Source organism: Erithacus rubecula, assembly GCF_903797595.1.
Source record: "Erithacus rubecula genome assembly, chromosome: 2".
Classification (NCBI taxonomy): domain Eukaryota; kingdom Metazoa; phylum Chordata; class Aves; order Passeriformes; family Muscicapidae; genus Erithacus; species Erithacus rubecula.
Genome location: NC_136685.1, coordinates 78412601 through 78431553, shown reverse-complemented (window position 1 = coordinate 78431553; position 18953 = coordinate 78412601). Strand labels below are relative to the sequence as shown.

General features: G+C 44.0%; 1 protein-coding gene across 8 annotated transcripts; it reads left to right on the top strand.

Annotated features, from left to right (window-relative positions):
• The first annotated feature begins 3307 nt into the window (after positions 1 to 3307).
• On the top strand, positions 3308 to 10637 carry ZBTB18 (zinc finger and BTB domain containing 18). Of its 8 annotated transcripts, XM_079329991.1 has the most exons (4): positions 3636 to 3980; positions 4781 to 4864; positions 6981 to 7668; positions 7781 to 7943. In XM_079329991.1, exons 1-4 carry the CDS (start codon positions 3845 to 3847, stop codon positions 7809 to 7811), a joined length of 939 nt encoding a protein of 312 aa, XP_079186117.1. In that variant the 5' UTR covers positions 3636 to 3844; the 3' UTR covers positions 7812 to 7943. The 8 variants fall into 8 exon arrangements, with proteins under 8 accessions (XP_079186110.1, XP_079186115.1, XP_079186117.1 ...); XM_079329984.1 differs by lacking the exon at positions 3636 to 3980 and adding an exon at positions 3308 to 3463 and having other exon boundaries at positions 6981 to 10637; XM_079329988.1 differs by lacking the exon at positions 3636 to 3980 and adding an exon at positions 4058 to 4264 and having other exon boundaries at positions 6981 to 10637.
• The last annotated feature ends 8316 nt before the right edge of the window (positions 10638 to 18953 follow it).

The following is an 18953-nucleotide window of genomic DNA, read 5'->3' as shown; positions in this document are numbered from 1 at the left end:
CTCCTATTTGGAAATAGTAAAAGAAGAGTTTCATTATAACAGCTGTATAAATGATAATTGCAGATAACAATACAACTTAAATACAACTGTAGTAAATAACCTGTAGCCCCAGGGTGAACCAGTATACACAAAACAAACAAAGTGATTTGCTGGAGGTCATATAGTAAAATGATAGAATGGAAAAGAAAACACAACCTGATTTAATTAGGAGTCAGCATTGTAAATACTAGATGAGGGACAATTTTTTTCTCAGTGCATCTTAAAACATAAGGAGGCAAGTTCTTGTATATGAGGAGGAAATAATAAATTAACAGAATGTATAAACAGTAATTAAAATAAATTAAATTTTATTTAATATTTATTTTTAAATTTCAGGTCCTGGAAAAGTCTGTAAGGATCTGAGAAAATCCATTTGCTAAATGTTCTCTGTAGAAAATAAATTCTTTGATTTTTCTCACATTAAGCAGACTCATTTTTTAAAGAGTTTTGTATTATGAAAATGCCTAAATTGCCTCCCTCAGTAAAGCTGTACTTGTATAAGTAAATATTCAGAAACTGAGGTCTTACTAACCAACCCGGAGCAGCTGGTGAGATGGCTTACTTGAGGAAGCAAGAGGCAGCATGAAGGGTAGAGATCTAGGAGAACACAGCTAATGTAATCATTTCAGGCACAGTCACTGACAGTTCAAATATATATAACTGCATAAGTTATTTGTATATGTAACATTAAAAAACCAACACTAAACTTTAGAACTATTTTCCCAAGTATTTCCTGTTAAAGTATTTTCAACATTTATCTTTGCAATTGAAAGAAAAAGCAGTTTAGTAGCTATAGGGAAGATGTTCAAGAAATGACAGGCAGCAGGGAATATGGTACTGATTTTTCTCAGATGAAGCAATTATTAGCACTAAGGAAACAATCAGGAAACATGAAGTGTCAGCATCTTAGCTGCTGTATCCTGAAGACAAGGACAAAATCCCATCAACTTCCAGCTATAATGAAATATGGAACATGGTGCCAATGGAAAAAACACCCATACTCTTAATGATGGAATCGTATCAGAATCTAAGAGGGACTGAAATTTAATAATTAAAAAATTCCACACCTAGTGTGAGCAATGAGTTCACTGATGGATGGAGTGAAAAGTGTTTTCTTTTGTACATATACATATTTTATATATTCATACATGTATGTAATGCTTGAAGCATATGGACACCTAGATGCTAGCTGCTGTGTTATATACATAGCAGTGCTGTCAAAGCAATTAGGCACAGCTAGAATTCAGTCTGTTTCTTTGTAACACTATCACATTACTGAAGAGACAAAGTACATGGTTTTCAGCTCTTATATCTACTCCATCAATTTTGGTTACTACTACATAGCTGAGGTTCTTTCTCTTTAAACTCCAAGTTGGTGATCCTTGTTTTCTTTGAAATACTTCCCTATATTAGCGCTTTACCTGAAACCGAAGGGGAGATGGGGAAATACCCAAATCTCCATGGATTAGTCCTTTGCTAAGGAAGGCCTTAACCCTTCAAACCTGGCCTCCACTGCCCTGTCCTAACCCACCATTAAGCCGTGGCACTCTCCAAAGCTGCTGACCTCAATCTGCCTGTGAACCACGCCGAGGTCTGGAGAGCTCACACACCCCCAGGCACTCAGCAGCCTCCACAGCACTGCCTGGAGTGCAGAGCTGGGCACACACAGTGCACACACAGAACAGAGCTGGGCACACACACAGTGCACACCTGGGCACACACAGTGCACACCTGGGCACACACAGAACAGAGCTGGGCACACACACACTGCACACCTGAGCACACACAGAACAGAGCTGGGCACACACACAGTGCACACCTGGGCACACACAGAACAGAACTGGGTACACACACAGTGCACACCTGGGCACACACAGCTCACACCTGGGCACACACAGAACAGAGCTGGGCACACACACAGCTCACACCTGGGCACACACAGTGCACACCTGGGCACACACACTGCACACCTGGGCACACACAGTGCACACCATGCCAACCTGCTGGCACTGCTGCCGCGGTGGGAAGCACAAAAGTTGCCCACAGCAATTCAACGCTTGTGGTGGAAGCTCAGGGCAGAGAACTTTGGGAGAGAAAAGCCACAGCACTCACACTCTCTGTTATGAATTCACAGCTGACTGGTGCTAGCCGTAGAGAGAGGCTAGGACAGAATTACAAACATAAATATTTATTCTTGCATCTAAAGTGCCCCAGCCAAACTGGGCACACCCCTGAGATTTTGCTTTAGGAGTTTTACACAATGGTATGATATGAATCACCTAATTACTCACTGGTGCTTATTTCTAATTATCCAATCATAAATGTGGCAGGGCAAAGCTACTCTATTTTTGTACATTTTGCAGCAGCATACTTGTGATTTCTGCTAAACCAGATGTTCCTGCATTCAACTTCTGCAAAGTTACCGAGCATCAGCAACTTGAGTTTCTGTTAGAGACAGATCCTTTGGCGAATTTTGGCGAAAAGTTTCCTTAGATAAGCCGACTCTGTGTTCTTAGTAGGGGCAGATGACGCCTCTTAGAATACGCACTGTACATATACACACATAGCGCACATCTAACCATCCACAACGCACTAATAATGCTCTTGCCCCTGAGGGCTGCATGGTCTCAGCACTGTATGGCGCGCTCCCCACGCCGGCCGGCCCCGCGACACCCAGCAGCGCCCAGACAGGGCTGTGGGAGCACACCGGGAAGCGGGAGCACCCCTCGGGAAGCGGGAGCACACTCCCGCTGAGCTCCCGCCGCTCCGGCGCGGGCCGCGCCGCACCTGCCGCCGTCCCGCCATGCACCGCGCCGCCGCGCCGCCGGCCCCGCCCCGCGCCGCTCGCCCCGCCCCGGGCCCCGCGCGGCCACGCCCCCTTCCGCCTCGGCTCCCCGCCGGGTCACGCCCCCTCTGCCCGTATGCGCGCCCCGATTGGCGGCGCCGCCGGCCTTCCCGGGCCGCCCCGCTCCAATCGGCGGCCGCTGCGGCCCGTCAGTCAGCGGCGGGGCGCCGCGGCGGTTGGCGGCGGCGGCGGCGCGGGCGGGCCGCGCTGTCAGTCAGGGAGCGGAGTCCGAAGTGGGGAGCGGGGAGGGAGGGGGCGAACATCTGTCTGCCGCAGCCGGGCCCGGCTGTGCCGCCGCCGCCGCCGCGCGAGCGCCCCGCGCCCCCGCCCGCCCCCAGCCCCCGCCCGCCCCCCGCGCCCCGCCGGTGCCATGGGGAACCGCTGAGCGCGGGGCCCGCTTCGCTCCGCCGGCTGCCCCGCTCGCTCCTCAGCCGCCGGCAGGGGGGAGCCCGGGGGGGGCGGCGGCCAGCGGGCGCGGGGGGCGGGCGGGGGGCGAGGCGCGATCCCGGAGCGGCAAGTGAGCGAAGAGGAGCCGGCGGGCGGCGGCGGGAGCGCGGGGACTTCGGGCCGCCGCGCAGTGTGAGTCCCGCTGCCCCCATCCCCATACACCCGCCGCGCCGGGGCCGGGGCCGCTGCGGCCCCGCGGGGCGGGCGGAGTTGGCGGCGGGTCCGGCCGGGGGTGGGCGGAGGGGCGGGGGCAGCGCTCCCCGGGCGGCGGGACCGGCCGCCCCGGCGACGCTCCCGGTTACTTTTCTTTTGTTGCCGCCGTGACCCGGGGGCGGCTTTTCCTGCGCGCCGGGCAGCTGCTTCCTTCCCCGCGGGGCGGCTGCCGGCGCGCCCGGCCACGGCCCGGCCCCGGGCGGGGGCGGCGCTGCCCGCGGGACCGGGGCCCCGGACGGGAGCGTCGGGCCGGGGGGGACGCGCGCAGCCCCGGCCAAAAGTTGCCGCCGCCCGGCGGGGATGGCGGGGCCGGGCCCGCCGGGAACTTGCCGCGCGCCGCCGCCGCCGGCTCCCCGCCCGTCCCGTCCCGTCCCGGGGGGCGGCGGACTGTCCCCGCCCGGCGGCGGGCAGGTGACCCGCCCCGCTGGGTGCACGCGTGAGTGTCCCCGGGGGGGTCGGGGCTCCCGCTCGGGCGGGGGGGCCGCTCGGAGCCTGCGGGGCCGGGGACGCGCGTCCCGGGGCCGCCGCGGTCACAGAGCTGGGCAGCCCCAGCCCCGCGGGGCAGGAGCGGCGTAGGAGCCGAGCCGAGCGCTCGCGTAGTGCCCCGGCCGGGGCAGCTGCTCCGCGGCTCGCAAGGAGCCGGACTTGGTGCGCGGTGTCACTTGCGCTGCCTTAAACGCTGGAACTGAAAGGACCGGCGGCGGAGCGGGGAGCTGTGAGGTGGTAAATAGGTCCGGTTAATTTCTGCTTTTAAATGAACCCCTGGGCTCAGTAAAGCCGAGCTGGTGTGGCTTTCGGGGGTAACCCCGTGGCTGGGGTACGCTGTCAGCACATAAAGCGGTCCTCCAAGTTGAGGCAGAAGTGTTGCTATGCTGCACATACTGTAGAGCCCCATATGTTTAGGATTTTCTTTTTTTTTTTTTTTTTTTTCCTCCCTGTTAGAAAGTTTGAAAAAAAGAGACTTTGAAGTATTTTGTTTATACTAACAGAAGAGAAAAGTTCTCCTAAGAAAAAGCTGGTGGCAGGAGTGTAGAGGAGTAGCATATGGCATTAAAAGGAGCACAGCTGGAGGTAGCATTTCCATCTGAACATGATGTCAGAGCAGCTGACAGCCTGCCATCCCTCAGCCTTTTATTCTAACACACAGACAGGGAGTTAGTGTGTGCAGATCTGTGTGTGGAGAAGGTATCTCATTCCTCTCTAACATCATCTCCACTTTGCATCTGTCTCTCCTAGTCTGCTTTTTTTCCACCGATCTAACAGACCTGGAGCCAGCAAGACTCAGAGGAAAGGACTTAATCAGGTTTATGTGTACTAAAGGTAGGAGTAGCAATAGATTAGATACAGCATATTTCTGTTTTGGTGTGTTGTTTATTGAATTTTAGAAAAAAAAAAATCACATTACTTTTCTAACCAAGTTTAGAGGTAATATATGAAATTGAGTATTAAATAGATAAGTGGAATTAGTCAAAAGGCTTGGGCTACAATTGGAGAATATCAGTTCTTGGGCACATTGTTAGCATTAACTTTAATGCATATTGTGGGAATATCTTGGTTTGGAAGAAGGAGAGAGCAAGTTTATCCTTAATTTCTGAGACCAAAACTGCAATGGATTTAGTGGCAAACCTAAACAGTTTTGCTTTATGTTCTTGTCTTGCATCTTTTAAATTACTTTGCAGGGGTTTTAGTGAAATATACAAGAGTATGTGTTTTTACAAAAGGACCTTCCTGGATAAAATGTGTTTGTAGGGAAGTCTTTCGTTACATGGTTAAATATCCAGCATCTCAGAAATGTAGTAGCATACAGCTGTAGTGCTTCTGAAAGATTGAAATCAGTTATGTGTTTAAAAACTTTTGTACCCGGGAGAATGGCTTGACTGGTTTCCTCTTTTCTTCCTTGCATGTAGCATTTGGAATCTTTTATTTAGTGTAACAATAATTATTTGAAGGAGTTTTTGTATTTGCGACTAATTTAGAACTTGTAGATTTGAGCTGCCTGAATTGGCCAGACAGCTGTAATCGCACTCCTCTATTCTTAATCTCTTTATCTGGGCAGCAGCTGCCATATGGCCACAGTCAGCTGGATCAGATGTTTATAAGCTTCCTTCTTCGTCCCTCTCTGTCCTTTCAGCCTCCTAATTTGATCACAGCTACCTTGTGAGCTGCCCTCCAATCTTTATTTTTAGCCCTCTTAAGGATTAGGATTGATGTTGGCTGTGGGGCACTTAAAGTGATTGTATTGTAAATCTTCATGCTTTACTCTAGCAATGGTATTTTACAGAATATAGTAGGGGTTGTGTTGTAAGTTTTAGTACATCTTGGTCTGCGAGGGAAGAGGGTTTTTCAATAATATCTGCCAGCCTGGAGAGTCACGATCTTCTTAGATGGTTTGGGAGACCATTGCTATCAATCACAGAAGAATAGATGAACATAGATTTTTTAAAATATTTTACTTTCCATTTGATTTTTGACATTTTTACTTCTTTTTTTAAGTTTATTTTGTCTTTATCATCAAGAAAGGCAAATTAAAAAAAAAACTTGGGTAAGAACAGTACTTGGGATACTCTTTTTAAACGTGGACACACGCTCACGTTGAATGGCTGAATGACTTTTTTTTTTTTTTAAAGCTTAGTACTGCAAACTCTGCCTGGTGTGGGAGGGGAGGGAAATTTCTGTCCTTGTGCACTGGGGAAGTGGTGCTCGTTGGCGTTTTGGTTGTTAGCTTTCTTTTGTATATTCTGCATGTTGTCAAAAAATGTTCATGTTCTTTTGTACAGTATGGAAAAGGTTTAAAGCCTTAAAAAAACTGTACTTACTACAAGAAGAAAACACATGAACTAAATTTGTAAAAATGTCCATTTTTACTGTTGATATATATTGATGCACGTAAATAATTTTTGTAGTTTATGAATGTTAGATCGTCAGATTTGAGTATATTGACTTTTTTTTTGTGTGAGAACCTCTCCTCTTACTAAAATTTGACTTTAAAAAGAAGGTGGATGATCTGATATATTTTTTCTGCTGATTCTGCGATCTCTCAAACTTAGTGTTTTAAAAAAACAATTTTTTTTTATTTTTGGGCGGGGGGGGGTCTGCCCTCCTAGGGACTCAATCTGGAAGAAGTTCTCTAAAAAAAGAAAACCCAAACTTTTGAACAGATTTTATGAACAGCAGTGATACTTAAAAAAAAACAAAATAGCAGATGTACCTATGCGCTCACTAGACCGGCTTATTTACCACAGCAAGGAAATCATAACTGTAGTGGTCAGTCGGGGAAAGAGTTGCCATCGTACATTTGTGTTAAATAATCTTTGCATGGTGTCAGTACAAGGATTCTGGCAATATAAATATTATGTTTTTAGAGTGGAATTACTTGGATTTATAAGTTTTGTGATTCTGACCTACATTTAATTTTTTAAAATTTTGTTGCTTATAGGTTATGAAGACAGTATGGAGTTTCCTGACCACAGTAGACATTTGCTACAGTGTCTGAGTGAGCAGAGACATCAGGGTTTTCTTTGTGATTGCACTGTTCTGGTAGGAGATGCCCAGTTCCGAGCGCACAGAGCTGTACTGGCTTCATGCAGCATGTATTTCCACCTCTTTTACAAGGACCAGCTGGACAAAAGGGACATTGTTCATCTGAACAGCGACATTGTTACAGCCCCAGCTTTCGCTCTCCTGCTTGAATTCATGTACGAAGGAAAGCTCCAGTTCAAAGACTTGCCCATTGAAGACGTGCTAGCAGCTGCCAGTTATCTCCACATGTATGACATTGTCAAAGTCTGCAAAAAGAAGCTGAAAGAGAAAGCAACCACGGAGGCAGACAGTACAAAAAAGGAGGAAGACGCCTCAAGTTGTTCAGACAAAGTGGAGAGCCTCTCCGACGGCAGCAGCCACATGCCAGGAGACTTGCCCAGCGATGAAGACGACGGAGAAGATGAAAAATTGAACATCCTGCCTAGCAAAAGGGACTTGGCGGCTGAGCCTGGGAACATGTGGATGAGATTGCCCTCAGACTCAGCAGGCATTCCCCAGACTGGCGGAGAGGCAGAGACGCACACAGCAGCAGCTGGAAAAACAGTAGCCAGCCCCTGCAGCTCAACAGAGTCTTTGTCCCAGAGGTCTGTCACCTCCGTGAGGGATTCAGCAGATGTTGACTGCGTGCTGGACCTGTCTGTCAAGTCCAGCCTTTCAGGAGTTGAAAATTTGAACAGTTCTTATTTCTCTTCGCAGGACATGCTTAGAAACAGCCTGGTTCAGGTGAAGGTGGAGAAAGAGGCTTCCTGTGATGAGAGTGATGTTGGCACTAATGACTATGATATGGAACATAGCACTGTGAAGGAAAGTGTGAGCACTAATAACAGGGTACAATACGAGCCAGCCCACCTGGCTCCGATGAGGGAAGATTCGGTCTTGAGGGAGCTAGATAGAGAGGACAAGGCAAGCGATGATGAAATGATAACTCCAGAGAATGAGAGAGTCCAGGTGGAAGGAAACATGGACAGCAGCTTGCTCCCTTACGTGTCAAACATACTTAGCCCCGCTGGCCAAATTTTCATGTGTCCTCTCTGCAACAAGGTCTTTCCTAGCCCCCACATCCTGCAAATTCATTTAAGCACGCACTTTCGAGAGCAGGACGGGATCCGCAGCAAGCCTGCTACCGATGTCAATGTCCCGACCTGCTCGTTGTGTGGTAAGACTTTTTCTTGCATGTACACCTTGAAACGTCATGAGAGGACTCATTCAGGTGAAAAGCCCTACACTTGCACCCAGTGTGGGAAGAGCTTCCAGTACTCCCACAACCTGAGCCGCCACGCAGTGGTTCACACGCGGGAGAAGCCTCATGCTTGTAAGTGGTGTGAACGCAGGTTCACACAGTCCGGAGACCTTTACAGACACATTCGGAAGTTTCACTGTGAGTTGGTGAACTCATTGTCTGTCAAAAGCGAAGCACTGAGCTTACCTACTGTCAGAGACTGGACCTTAGAAGATAGCTCACAAGAACTTTGGAAATAAAATTTTTATATATATAAATAATATATATATAAATCTATATAGTTGTGGTACAGTCTAAAAGCAATCTTGTTTCCTTGAACTGAAAGTTTGGCTATTAGCTTGTTTTTGCACTTTAAGGCAGCATGAATATTTCACTAATTTAGCACTCCAGTAAAAATGAACTGTAGAGGTAATCCGACAAAGTAACTAATTGCGGAGCGTATTTTCCCCCCTTTTCGGAATAGAAGCCAGCGGATACTTTACTTCTAAGGAATCTCCAATTCAAAAAATTTGGACGTGGCTTTATTCTCCCCAAAACACTGCATTCTTTTAAACTCTTGATCTTTTTCCCCTCTTAAAATCTGAATGTAGAAATCCTCTCTCAATTTTGTCAGTTCCTTTACATTTCTATAATTGCATGAGTCCTTTCTAGCTGTTGGAAACCTGAATGCTTTTAGACCCAAATGGAAAATTTCTGAAATGCTGGATTATCTATTTTTAAACAAGCGGTTGACTTAAAACTTATTATGGCAACTTCTGGATTTCTGACAGTTCCCACTGGAAAAAAAACAAAACACAAAAAAACCAACACAAAAACATAAAACAAAAACCCTGAGAGTACACTGGGATCACTGGGACTCTGTCTTACGTGAAGGTTTGCTTGGGATGAAAAAGGATATTGCAGCTTCAGCAGTGATGAACTGTGTGTTTAAAAAATGTGAATTACTGTTATTGTATACTGTAATTGATTACATGGGCCGGGGGGAGGTATCAAAGAACTTGGCAGGTTGTGTTGATGCTCTTAGTTGAGTCTTGAAAAGTAAATATTAACGCTACAGAAATGCATGATTTTCAGTATATTTTTGTCTTTGTTTGCATTGTATAACTTTAACGAGTGAGTTGAAAATTATTTAATTTCCTTAGGAAAAAAACCTGACACCGTTGAAAATGCCAGTGTTATGAAGACGAGAAATGCACTGTTTTTATTTTATCTAATTTAAATTTACTTTCCCACTGTCTTTAAGTTGAGAAGAACTTAAGCTACGAGTTGCCGATTTAGCTACGTTAACAAGGAGAAAAAATTTGAATGTTTACAACCAGGCTTCGAGATTTGCATGTGCGGTGTGCATTTACTAACCCCAGACCCCTTCTAATTGCACAGACCCCACGCCAGCTCCAACTGAGGTGCGTCCATTTCCCCAGATGAGCATTTGTAGGATTCCTGCTGCACCACTCCACCACAATAGGTCGTTCTTTTTTTTTTTTTTTTTTTTTTTCCCCCATGTTGAAAAGAGGCTGTGGACTGAAAAAAAAAAAAAAAAAAAAAAAAAAAAAAAGGCAAGAAAAGCCCCGGGCTGAAAGGCCTGGGCAGGCCTGAGTGACAGGGGGGCCGGGGAAGGACTATGCGTATCCAAGCAGCAGAGACTGCAGCCTGACGTGTGGTTTTAATGACCAACACGCAGGTCAAAAGCATTTTGCACAGTGTTTGTTTTCCTGTCTTGCACTTACAAATAAGGTCTATGGGAGTAGCATGGAAAACGTTTGCTGTTTTTTCCTTTTTTTTTTTTTTCCTTTTTTTTTTTCTCTGCTTTTGTTTAAAATTTGATCGCCTTAACTACTGTAAACATAGCCTATTTTTGTGCTTAAGATACTGAATGGAAAACTCCATTGTGTATTGCTGGACTGTTTTGGAAATATTTGGTCAAATGTGTGTTAATTTGGCTGTAATGGCATTTAAAACAAAAAAAAAGCTGTGAAAATGGCCTTGGAGCGTTATCTTTAGTTACTTGAATAGTTTCTAGGTTTAAAACTACATTCTTTTCTTAAGTTAGAAAAGACAATCAGTGTCTGAGGAAAATGGACTTTCTCTTGGATTTTTTTGTGGTCCTCGTGAGTGATTGCTTTTTTCCTTTCCTTAGTTTCACATTCTTCTTTTGTTCTAAAACTTAGACTGACATCTAGCTTTGACAATCATAGTATGTTTTATTTTCCTGAGGAGGGAATAACTTATAATGCTGTTTAGTTTTGTACTATTGGTGTGTTGGTGAATTTTTAAACTGTGTGCTAACTGCAATAAATTATATGAACTGAGAAATCAATTCCCTTGTCTTTTTTCCCTCTTTTAAATTATAGTTATGGAGTATTTTTTATATTGTGTAACTTTATTACTTTTGTACAGACTTCTATTGCTAACTGTGTATGGAATATGTTTTCAGTATGCTTTTGGGCACTTTGTTGCTACCATTCATATTTACATCTCACTTAACATTTAAAAAAATTAAATGCTTGTGTTTTGAAAGCATTTCTCTGTGTGTAGCTCTCGATCATTCTGTAGAGGTATTTTTTAATAATTATTATTTTTAACTTCCCCAAAGTCTTTTACAGAAGCAATCTATTGAATTCCAGAAAATTTGTTGCCATGCAAATATCTGTGCAGGCAGGCAATTCCCTTTGTAGGCTTAATTTCACTCCAAGGAGCTCTCTTGGGCTCACTCTCTTGATATATCGTTCTCTGTGAGAACAGCAGAGCAGAAGGCAACAACTTAATCTGAAGCATTGGCCGGGTGCTGACTGACTGTCACTGTTACAGTAGGCAGTCAAAATGTCCAAACTACTGGTAACACATCAAAGCTGTCTGGACTACAGAGGAAAATTGAAATAATCCTAAGTCTTTTGGGTATTTCAATATAACAGACTAAATGTTTCTCTAAAAAAAAAAAAAAAATAAGCTTAGCTAAACCTTTGAAAAAGACCTGGTTTGGATGCTTGTTGCAGGATATACCCAGAATTCTTGTTTGAGGCTGCTCTATCGTAGGAACGAGACCAGCAGTGTGGAGCCCAATGGGAATATGAAAGTAGAGCTAAATTAGAAGGCTGGAACAGAGACAGCAGGGCCAATTTGATGGGGGGAAAATACCTTAATTTAAACATTTCATTACACTTATCATCTGCCTAAGTACAGCTCAAGTTGTGCAGTGACCAAATGAATCTCGGTGCCTAAGCTATTCTGCTTATCCTCCCACGTCGGCGGTAATTTGTATGTAGCCAAAATGATCTTTTTCACTGTTTTATTCTTTATAACAATTTTCAATCATCATTTGCTGTGTTTGCGGTGTGGGTTTTTTGTGTTATTAGAGATATTTTGAAAACATTTCCTTCTGTCAATGTTAGCATCTCCGGTCGCGTAGAATTCTCTGTTTTCTAGCAGCAGACCTTTTCTGTAGGCTTTCATATGGTAGAATATTATGAGTAGTTAAGATGGTTTTAAGTATCGTCAAGACTGAAAGGCGGCTAATATTGCAGTGCTGAAATCTGTGCAGCTGATGAGCTTTGGCTGTGGCTCCAGGCAGATTCACCATTTGTTCTCCAACATTAAGATTTTCAAGGATTGTAGATTCCCAAATAAAACTAGACTTAGAAGGAGTCCTTCTTCAGAAGGGAAAGGAAAACAAAACTTAGCTGTTAGTGACAAAAAAATTGAAAATATTCTTTATGCTTTGTGGTTTATCTAGAGATGGTTTGTATGTGTGCAGCACACACTTGTGGCCGTCAAAGTGTTTCTTCAATGAAAAGATGAAGCATACCCCGGTGTGTTGGTTCTCTCCAATGTGTAATGTACTGACTTACCTAAATAGCTGTAGCATTTTTCTTCTTTCTTTTTTTTTTTTTTTTTTTTTTTTTTTAATACAGTCCCTAGATAATGAAGCATGAATAAGTATTTTATTTGGCTTGAGCACATTGTGGTAACAAAATCCTCAGCGTTTGTGTTACCATGATGGTTGAAGGCAAGGCGTGGGAATGGAAGCTACGTTTAAACTTCATGGGTTCAAATAACTTTCTCTGACCGGTGATAGTCACCACTTTTTAACTGTGAGTACTTCTAGACTGACTCACAGGAAAAATACTAATTATATCATTTGGCTGGTTTTCTTTTAATCACTGCCTATAACAGCTTCTATTCTTTTAGTTACAAATGTTTTCTCTAAACTGAAGCCTAGGAGTTTGGTAGGACAGAGACTTTTGAACCAGGCACAGCATTTCTACAGACCATCTACTTGCTGAGATCTGTGTGTATTAGGTGCAATTTGAAAAACTTGGTGGGAGTTTTAAAACAAAACTTTCTGGCCAGGGAAGGGAAGGGAAGGGCTCCTCATTGTTTTTCCTGCTCTCCTGCCTTAGGGTAAAAATGAGCGCCAAACAATTGCATGTACTTCTGTTGACCCTAAATGAAGCCAGTATATTCCCTCCAAACTTGCATTGCTTTGTTGGAAGCCTCAATAAAATTTTAAAGTTAATTTGCAAAGCTCCAGATTCCCTTTGGCCCCGTGCTGGCTCACCTGCTCGGGCAGGGCACTGCTGTTTTCGCTCCCTGTGACAGTGTAACTCTGCTTTCCTTCTACAGATAACAGAGCAAGTGATTTATTGGACTGACTGCCTCCTGCCTCCCCCAGCTGAATCTGCAATAATCAAATGCCCTAACTTTTTAATTGATTCCTAATAAGCAACTTCAAAAATAAATTTTTCCAGTCTACTCAAAAAATGAAACCCGAGCCCCCTGTTCTACAATCAGCGATGCTGCAGCAATTTGTAGCTGAGACAAACTTGCAAGGGGAGAAAATTTCTACCTGCTCCCTTCCCTCACTTTGAAGCAATGCAAATTCCTTCAGAATGAAGGTGAAATATATTTCAATCTTGCAAAATATACCCCAAAAATTAGAAAACTGGTGCTAAAATGTTGTCATCTAATTCTCCGTGGCCAGGTTCTCAAACTTATACTTTATTAACACTCTTTGTCCATGCGATTTCTAAACTGAAATATATCCAGAGTATGGGCTTTTATTAAACAAATCTAACCAAAGCATTAAGGTTTTCTTACTGGCACAGTAAATATGAATTTTAACAGAGATGTATGAGTGTTTTTGAACTGAAGATGGAAAGGTTCCCTTTTACTGATAAACGTGGACAGACATTAGAAGAGTCCTTCTTGAAATCTATAGTCAGCAGCTCCTGCTAGTGTGACAAAATTCAGCTAAACCTGTGAATGGGTCTTACCAGAGAGAAATGGTCCTTTTTGTTCTCAGAGGATAGAAAGGAAGTATTACTTTCAACCAGTTGTCAAACTGAAATGCTCTTGGTGCAAATAACCGTCCACTTACACAGCGCTGCCGGAGCAGGAGAGGGGTGAGCCCCCTGCACAGCCAGGCAGCGGGAAAGCCAAGGGTGCTGCAGGCTGGGCTCTGGCAGGGATGGCAAATGCTGCAGAGGTTTCCAGTAACAGAGATGTTTGCAAAAAAAAAGAAAAACCCCAAACATATTTCTTGTTTTTAAAAATAATCCATGTTTTAGCTGGAATATTTCTCTTGGACCTTCTTGGGTTAGTCAATTTTTCCGACTAACTGAACTAGTTTAAGTTGTCTGCTTATTATCCTCAAGTTCATTTTAATTCAGTTTCTTGCTTTCAGGCTTGTTTTCCTCAGAAGACAGTAGCTCCACTAATACGCCGTCATCTTTGTGCAGAATGGACACAGTTTTCATTCTTGATAACTCCTTAACATCATTCATGGCAGGGGACACGAGTGCTCGATCCTGTGTGAAACTGTCCCCTCGCTGGGACACACTTCATGCCTCTCCTGTACTGCAGCTGTTACCGCGGGGCCAAATCTTCTTTTCTTTTTGAGACATTACAACCTGGCTTTAGCGAGATTTTGCTTGGGGCTGCAAAGGAGAAGGAAGGTATGCAGTCTAGCCTCGGAACTGAAATTGTGTGATTGGGTATTTTAGGGGTTGCAGGAAACAAGGAAATGTTTGAATGCAAGATACAGCTGGCAAATATTTTTTAGGACATTTTAGCGTGCACCGTTCTTAAACTCAGTGTTGCGCTTTAAAATGCGTATTGTGTATAACACATGTGTGTGCATGTGAGGAAGTAGTTAAAAATAACTTGCTAATTTTTATTTAGGTGTGCATCAAAATCATAGCCTGAGCAATTCCTTAAAGATCTTTAGAAGATGTGTTAAGTGTTCGTACGCAGCAGCCAACACGACGTGGTCTTGTGCAACCTTGCTTGTGATTCCTGCACTTACCAAGTGCTAATCTGAGCACCAAGAAGGATTTTTTTATGCCACGTCCAGAACATGCCAGATAGGGATTTACACAGCACATCCCCAGCCATAACAACCTAGTGCATGAAACCCAGCTTTAAATTAGTAAAATATTTAAAGAGCAAGTTACATGTACATCATGACTCCCGAAAGGATTTAACTGGTAAAGCAATATGTTACTGCCTCAGTACTATAGGAGGTATATTAAAAGGCTTAACTGTCTCAAAACAGCTCCACGGCATGGTATACACTGTATCTGGATGTAAATCTAGATAGGGATTTAAATATTTCTTTCACAACTTTCCCAAAATATAGTTTGGTTAAGTCTTATTTATATCTATTAAGAAAATAAAAACTAGTCTCCATGCTGTATTTTATGCTTTTGTCAAATAGTCTTCAATTTTAGCAATAAAGCTACTTTTTTTAAACTTTTGGATGTGTTCCCAATAGACATTTTACAATTTTTTTTTACAATTTTAAAAATGTACTTTATCTATAAATAAAACTCCTTGAAACTGATAGAGGTTTATCATACAAGATATAATTTATTTTCAACTACATTTACCATGTATCCACACTTAGTGAGGATTCATGTTGAGATAATTTTGGAAATTCATACCAAGATAAAAAATATAGTTAAAATCTTAATGAAACATATTCTTTCTTCATAGGCTATAGCCACCAGGTCTTAATTTTCTGTAGCTTATTCTCTCTTTTTTAAGAGAGACTGACTGAGTTTGACTGGCACCATGTATCCAGAATATGATTTCTGTTCATAGATGATTTTCAGGCTTAAATACATAACAGCTTGAAAACACTATAAATACCAGTATTTCATTATTTTCAAATCACTGAGTGACTTTTAAGAAAAATCTGTGGTTTAACGAGCTGAGACTAACTAGGCAATTCTCAATTTTTGAAGAATTGTACATCTCTGTATTAATAATGAGGATATAATTTAATGAACACAGGAACACTGGGCTCCCTGTTGACAGACAGACCAACATACCTCTGCAAGTGTTGGATAACTCATTGCAACATACTTCTGAGGTTTTCTCAGGACTGCTACTCAATACTTAAAAGGAAAGGCTCTGAAGCACAAGATGAACCCAAAGTTGTGTTTTGCCCGATTAATTGTGATAAACCATTTTTCATTACTGATTGGAAAATGCTATAAAAACAAAACTTTTTAAAAGTGAGTAAACAAATTATATATTGTAGTATTTCACTCAGGAAATTTGTAATTCTTAGGCTAGATTTGAATCAAGAAACCCATGCATTTTAAAATCTCAGTGAAGAAAGCTTTTATGCCTATAGCCAGTAGTTAAAAATGAGAGGAGATTAAGCTTTTTCCTTTTCTTTTTCCTTGAAGACTGCTAATTTTAATGCGCTCTGTTATTCTCTCTAATCTATGACATGAAGTTTGCAGTGTGAAAGGAAAGGTGGGGTTCCTGCTGAGCAGAGCAAGCCCGGCAGAGCCCGAGGGTGCTGTGTCGGGGTCAGGGCATGAGGCAGACACTGGGGTCGCTTGTGGGGCCGAGCCAGACGGGTCCCTGGACCCCCAGCAGGAAGGCCAGGGCTCAGCATCTTGTGGCAAACGGTGCCTTCATCCCGAAGAGCAGCAGGTTTGTGGGCACGCTTCTGCCGGAGGGATTGAAAACGCCTCAAGCGTTGCTTCTGGGAAGATGCTGGATAACGTGGATCCAGACAAGGCATTAAAACAACTGTGCTCACGCTTTCTCAGCAGAGAGTGGAGATGGGAGCGCTCCCTGCCTGCCCTGAGCCCGTGGATGTGCAATTCTCAGAAGTACTTGATGGCATAATCTGATTTTAAAATGTTGTACTCTAAACTAGGAATGCTGTTGGATGGTCTGGAGCTGGATACCTGGTGCTGTACTGCAATGCTATTTAAAAAGAAGGGTGACAAATGTAAGGGTCTGGTCCCTCAACCCTTCTTCCTGGAATGTGAGCCTGAGGGCGAGTGGAGGTGTTAAGATTCGGGACCTACCTGATGTGAGCCACATATGAGTCACCTTCAAGACAGTGAGTAGATGACTAGCACTCATCCTAATGTTAGCCTTCTATTTTGGGTTGATGCTCTTCAGATTCAGGGCTCCCCCACATGAAAGCACAACCATTTAGTGGTTTAGGATTTTTTTTTTTTTTATCAAGAGACTTTGATAGGTCCTACAGTTGTGCACAGCTGAGCCAGATCCTTTCAGTCCAAAACTGCCTGCATTAATGGCAGGCAAAATTTTGCTTTTGGAAATAGCCAGCTACTTTGAGTAGCTATTGTTACTTACAGAACAAGGTAGGAATATGTCTGGGGAAAAAAAAAAATTATTAACAAAGACATCAATTTACCATGTATTGGTAAAATTTAATATTGATGCTCACCTTTTGAAATAATCTTATCTCCTTTTACTTAGAAGAAGAAGGATGAGCCTATGCTTTGGACTGTGGTGAGAAGAGAGACAACATCTGTAAAGAATGTTTTTTTCTTTTTTTTTTTTTTTTTTTTTTAGAAGAGGGATAAGCACATTGTTAAAAGAATGAAGGAAATTACAGAAAAATGAGGTTTAAGGGAAAGCACATGTTGAAAGACAGAGCACATTAATCAGGCTATGGGAATGGGAGGTATAAAGAGTGTTTTCTTCACCACTTTGATTCTTATTAAGGACAAAAGCATTATGAGGTTTTTTCCATTTTTTTTTTTTTTTTCTGGCTCTTAGGAAGGAAGCAATATACCATTGCAAGGTTGGGAGCCTCACTCCTGCTGCAGTCCTGGAGGATGAAACATTTTTAATTCATCTCAAAGCCTTTTTTTTTTTTTCCAAACAAAGAAAGGCAAATCTCCTCCTTGTAACTTTACAGATGTCAGAATCATGGTTTTGAAGCCCACACTTGAAGTGTCATTGTTGGGCCAGTGCAAGACCCCATCCCTAGAGCAGAGGTCCCTGGCTTTCCCCTGCTCTCCTGCTGAATGAGGCACTGGGAGTGGGAAGTCCCCGGCCAATGTTGCATGGTGAAATGATGTGGCTAATTAAAGCCACTGAACTTATTGAAGAAGGATGAAAAAACAAAAAAAAAACCAAACCAAAAAAGAGAATGAAAGTCATCAGTGAAAGTCATGTTTTTCCTGAGGCTGGATGCAGGGTTTGGTATTTCAGAGTGTTTTCATCACATCTTCTGTGCTACCTCTCCAGCCCCTTTGTGCACCATGTTTGATGCCTGATGTTAGGCTTGGCTCCGCGCCTTTCTGCTGTCTGCGGATCCGATTTGAACGCGTTCTCCCAGAGTTATTTGTTGCTAAGAGAAAACAATTTTCAAGTCCTCTGGAGAACACTGGAGGAGTATGGTTAAACAAAAGTTCATCCCCGGGTTCTGGGCAGAAATTAAGCTAATTATGGAAGTGTTTGTTCCATCCCAGATCCTTCTGAGATACTCGCTGGTCTTCAGTGGGCACTTGCTGCAACCCCTGGTTTGTCTCTACACTATTTATTTACAAAAATAAGGAAGGGCTAACGACTTCAGCTGTAGCATTTTTCCAGGTTATGTGCACACTCCTGAGACTGCCCCGTTTCCTTCCCGCCTCCCCAGCCTCATTTTCACTGGGAGACCGCTTTGCCATCCTGGGCACACGCCGTGACGGAGGCTTTCTCCCGTTGTGCCGTGTGGAAGCGGGCTGTGAATTTCGGCAGTCGGCAGCGTGGCTGTGAGCGCGCAGCCTGGTGCCTGTCAAGCATCTTGTTAGCACAGCATCCACAAGAAAACTACTCTGAGAAATACAGCTGGGGGGTTGGAAATCACTGCAAAATCTTCTCCCCCCCACCCCTTTTTAAACACAGCCCTTGTGCATGGCTGGTGGGGGGTGGTGAGGAGAAGGAGGGAACAGGGAGGGGAGTTCGCTCCTAAAATCCTAAAATTGGGGTTTACTTTCCATCACAGTCCCTTAGTCCCTTGGTCCCTTGGTCCCATCACAGTCCCTGCATGCAGCAGCCACACAGGGCAGTGAGGTCAGCAAGGCCGGGCAAGTCAGTGCAGAGGCTGGTGACAGGTTCATGGCTCTATTGCTCTCCTCATGGGGAAGGAGAGGGAAGCACTCCTGGCCCCATGGGGTGGCAGCAGCACAGGGAGGTCCCTTCATCGCCCCCCTTTTGGTGAAGGGAGAGAATGCTGTGGCACCAGTGCAGGGTGGCCTGACCCCTTGTGCAGCTGGGTTTGGCCATATCACAGCTGCACAGTGCACCTCTCCAGGCTGTGTGCTGCTCCTGGATGAGGGCTCCCCCTCCACAGCCAGCTCCAAAAAA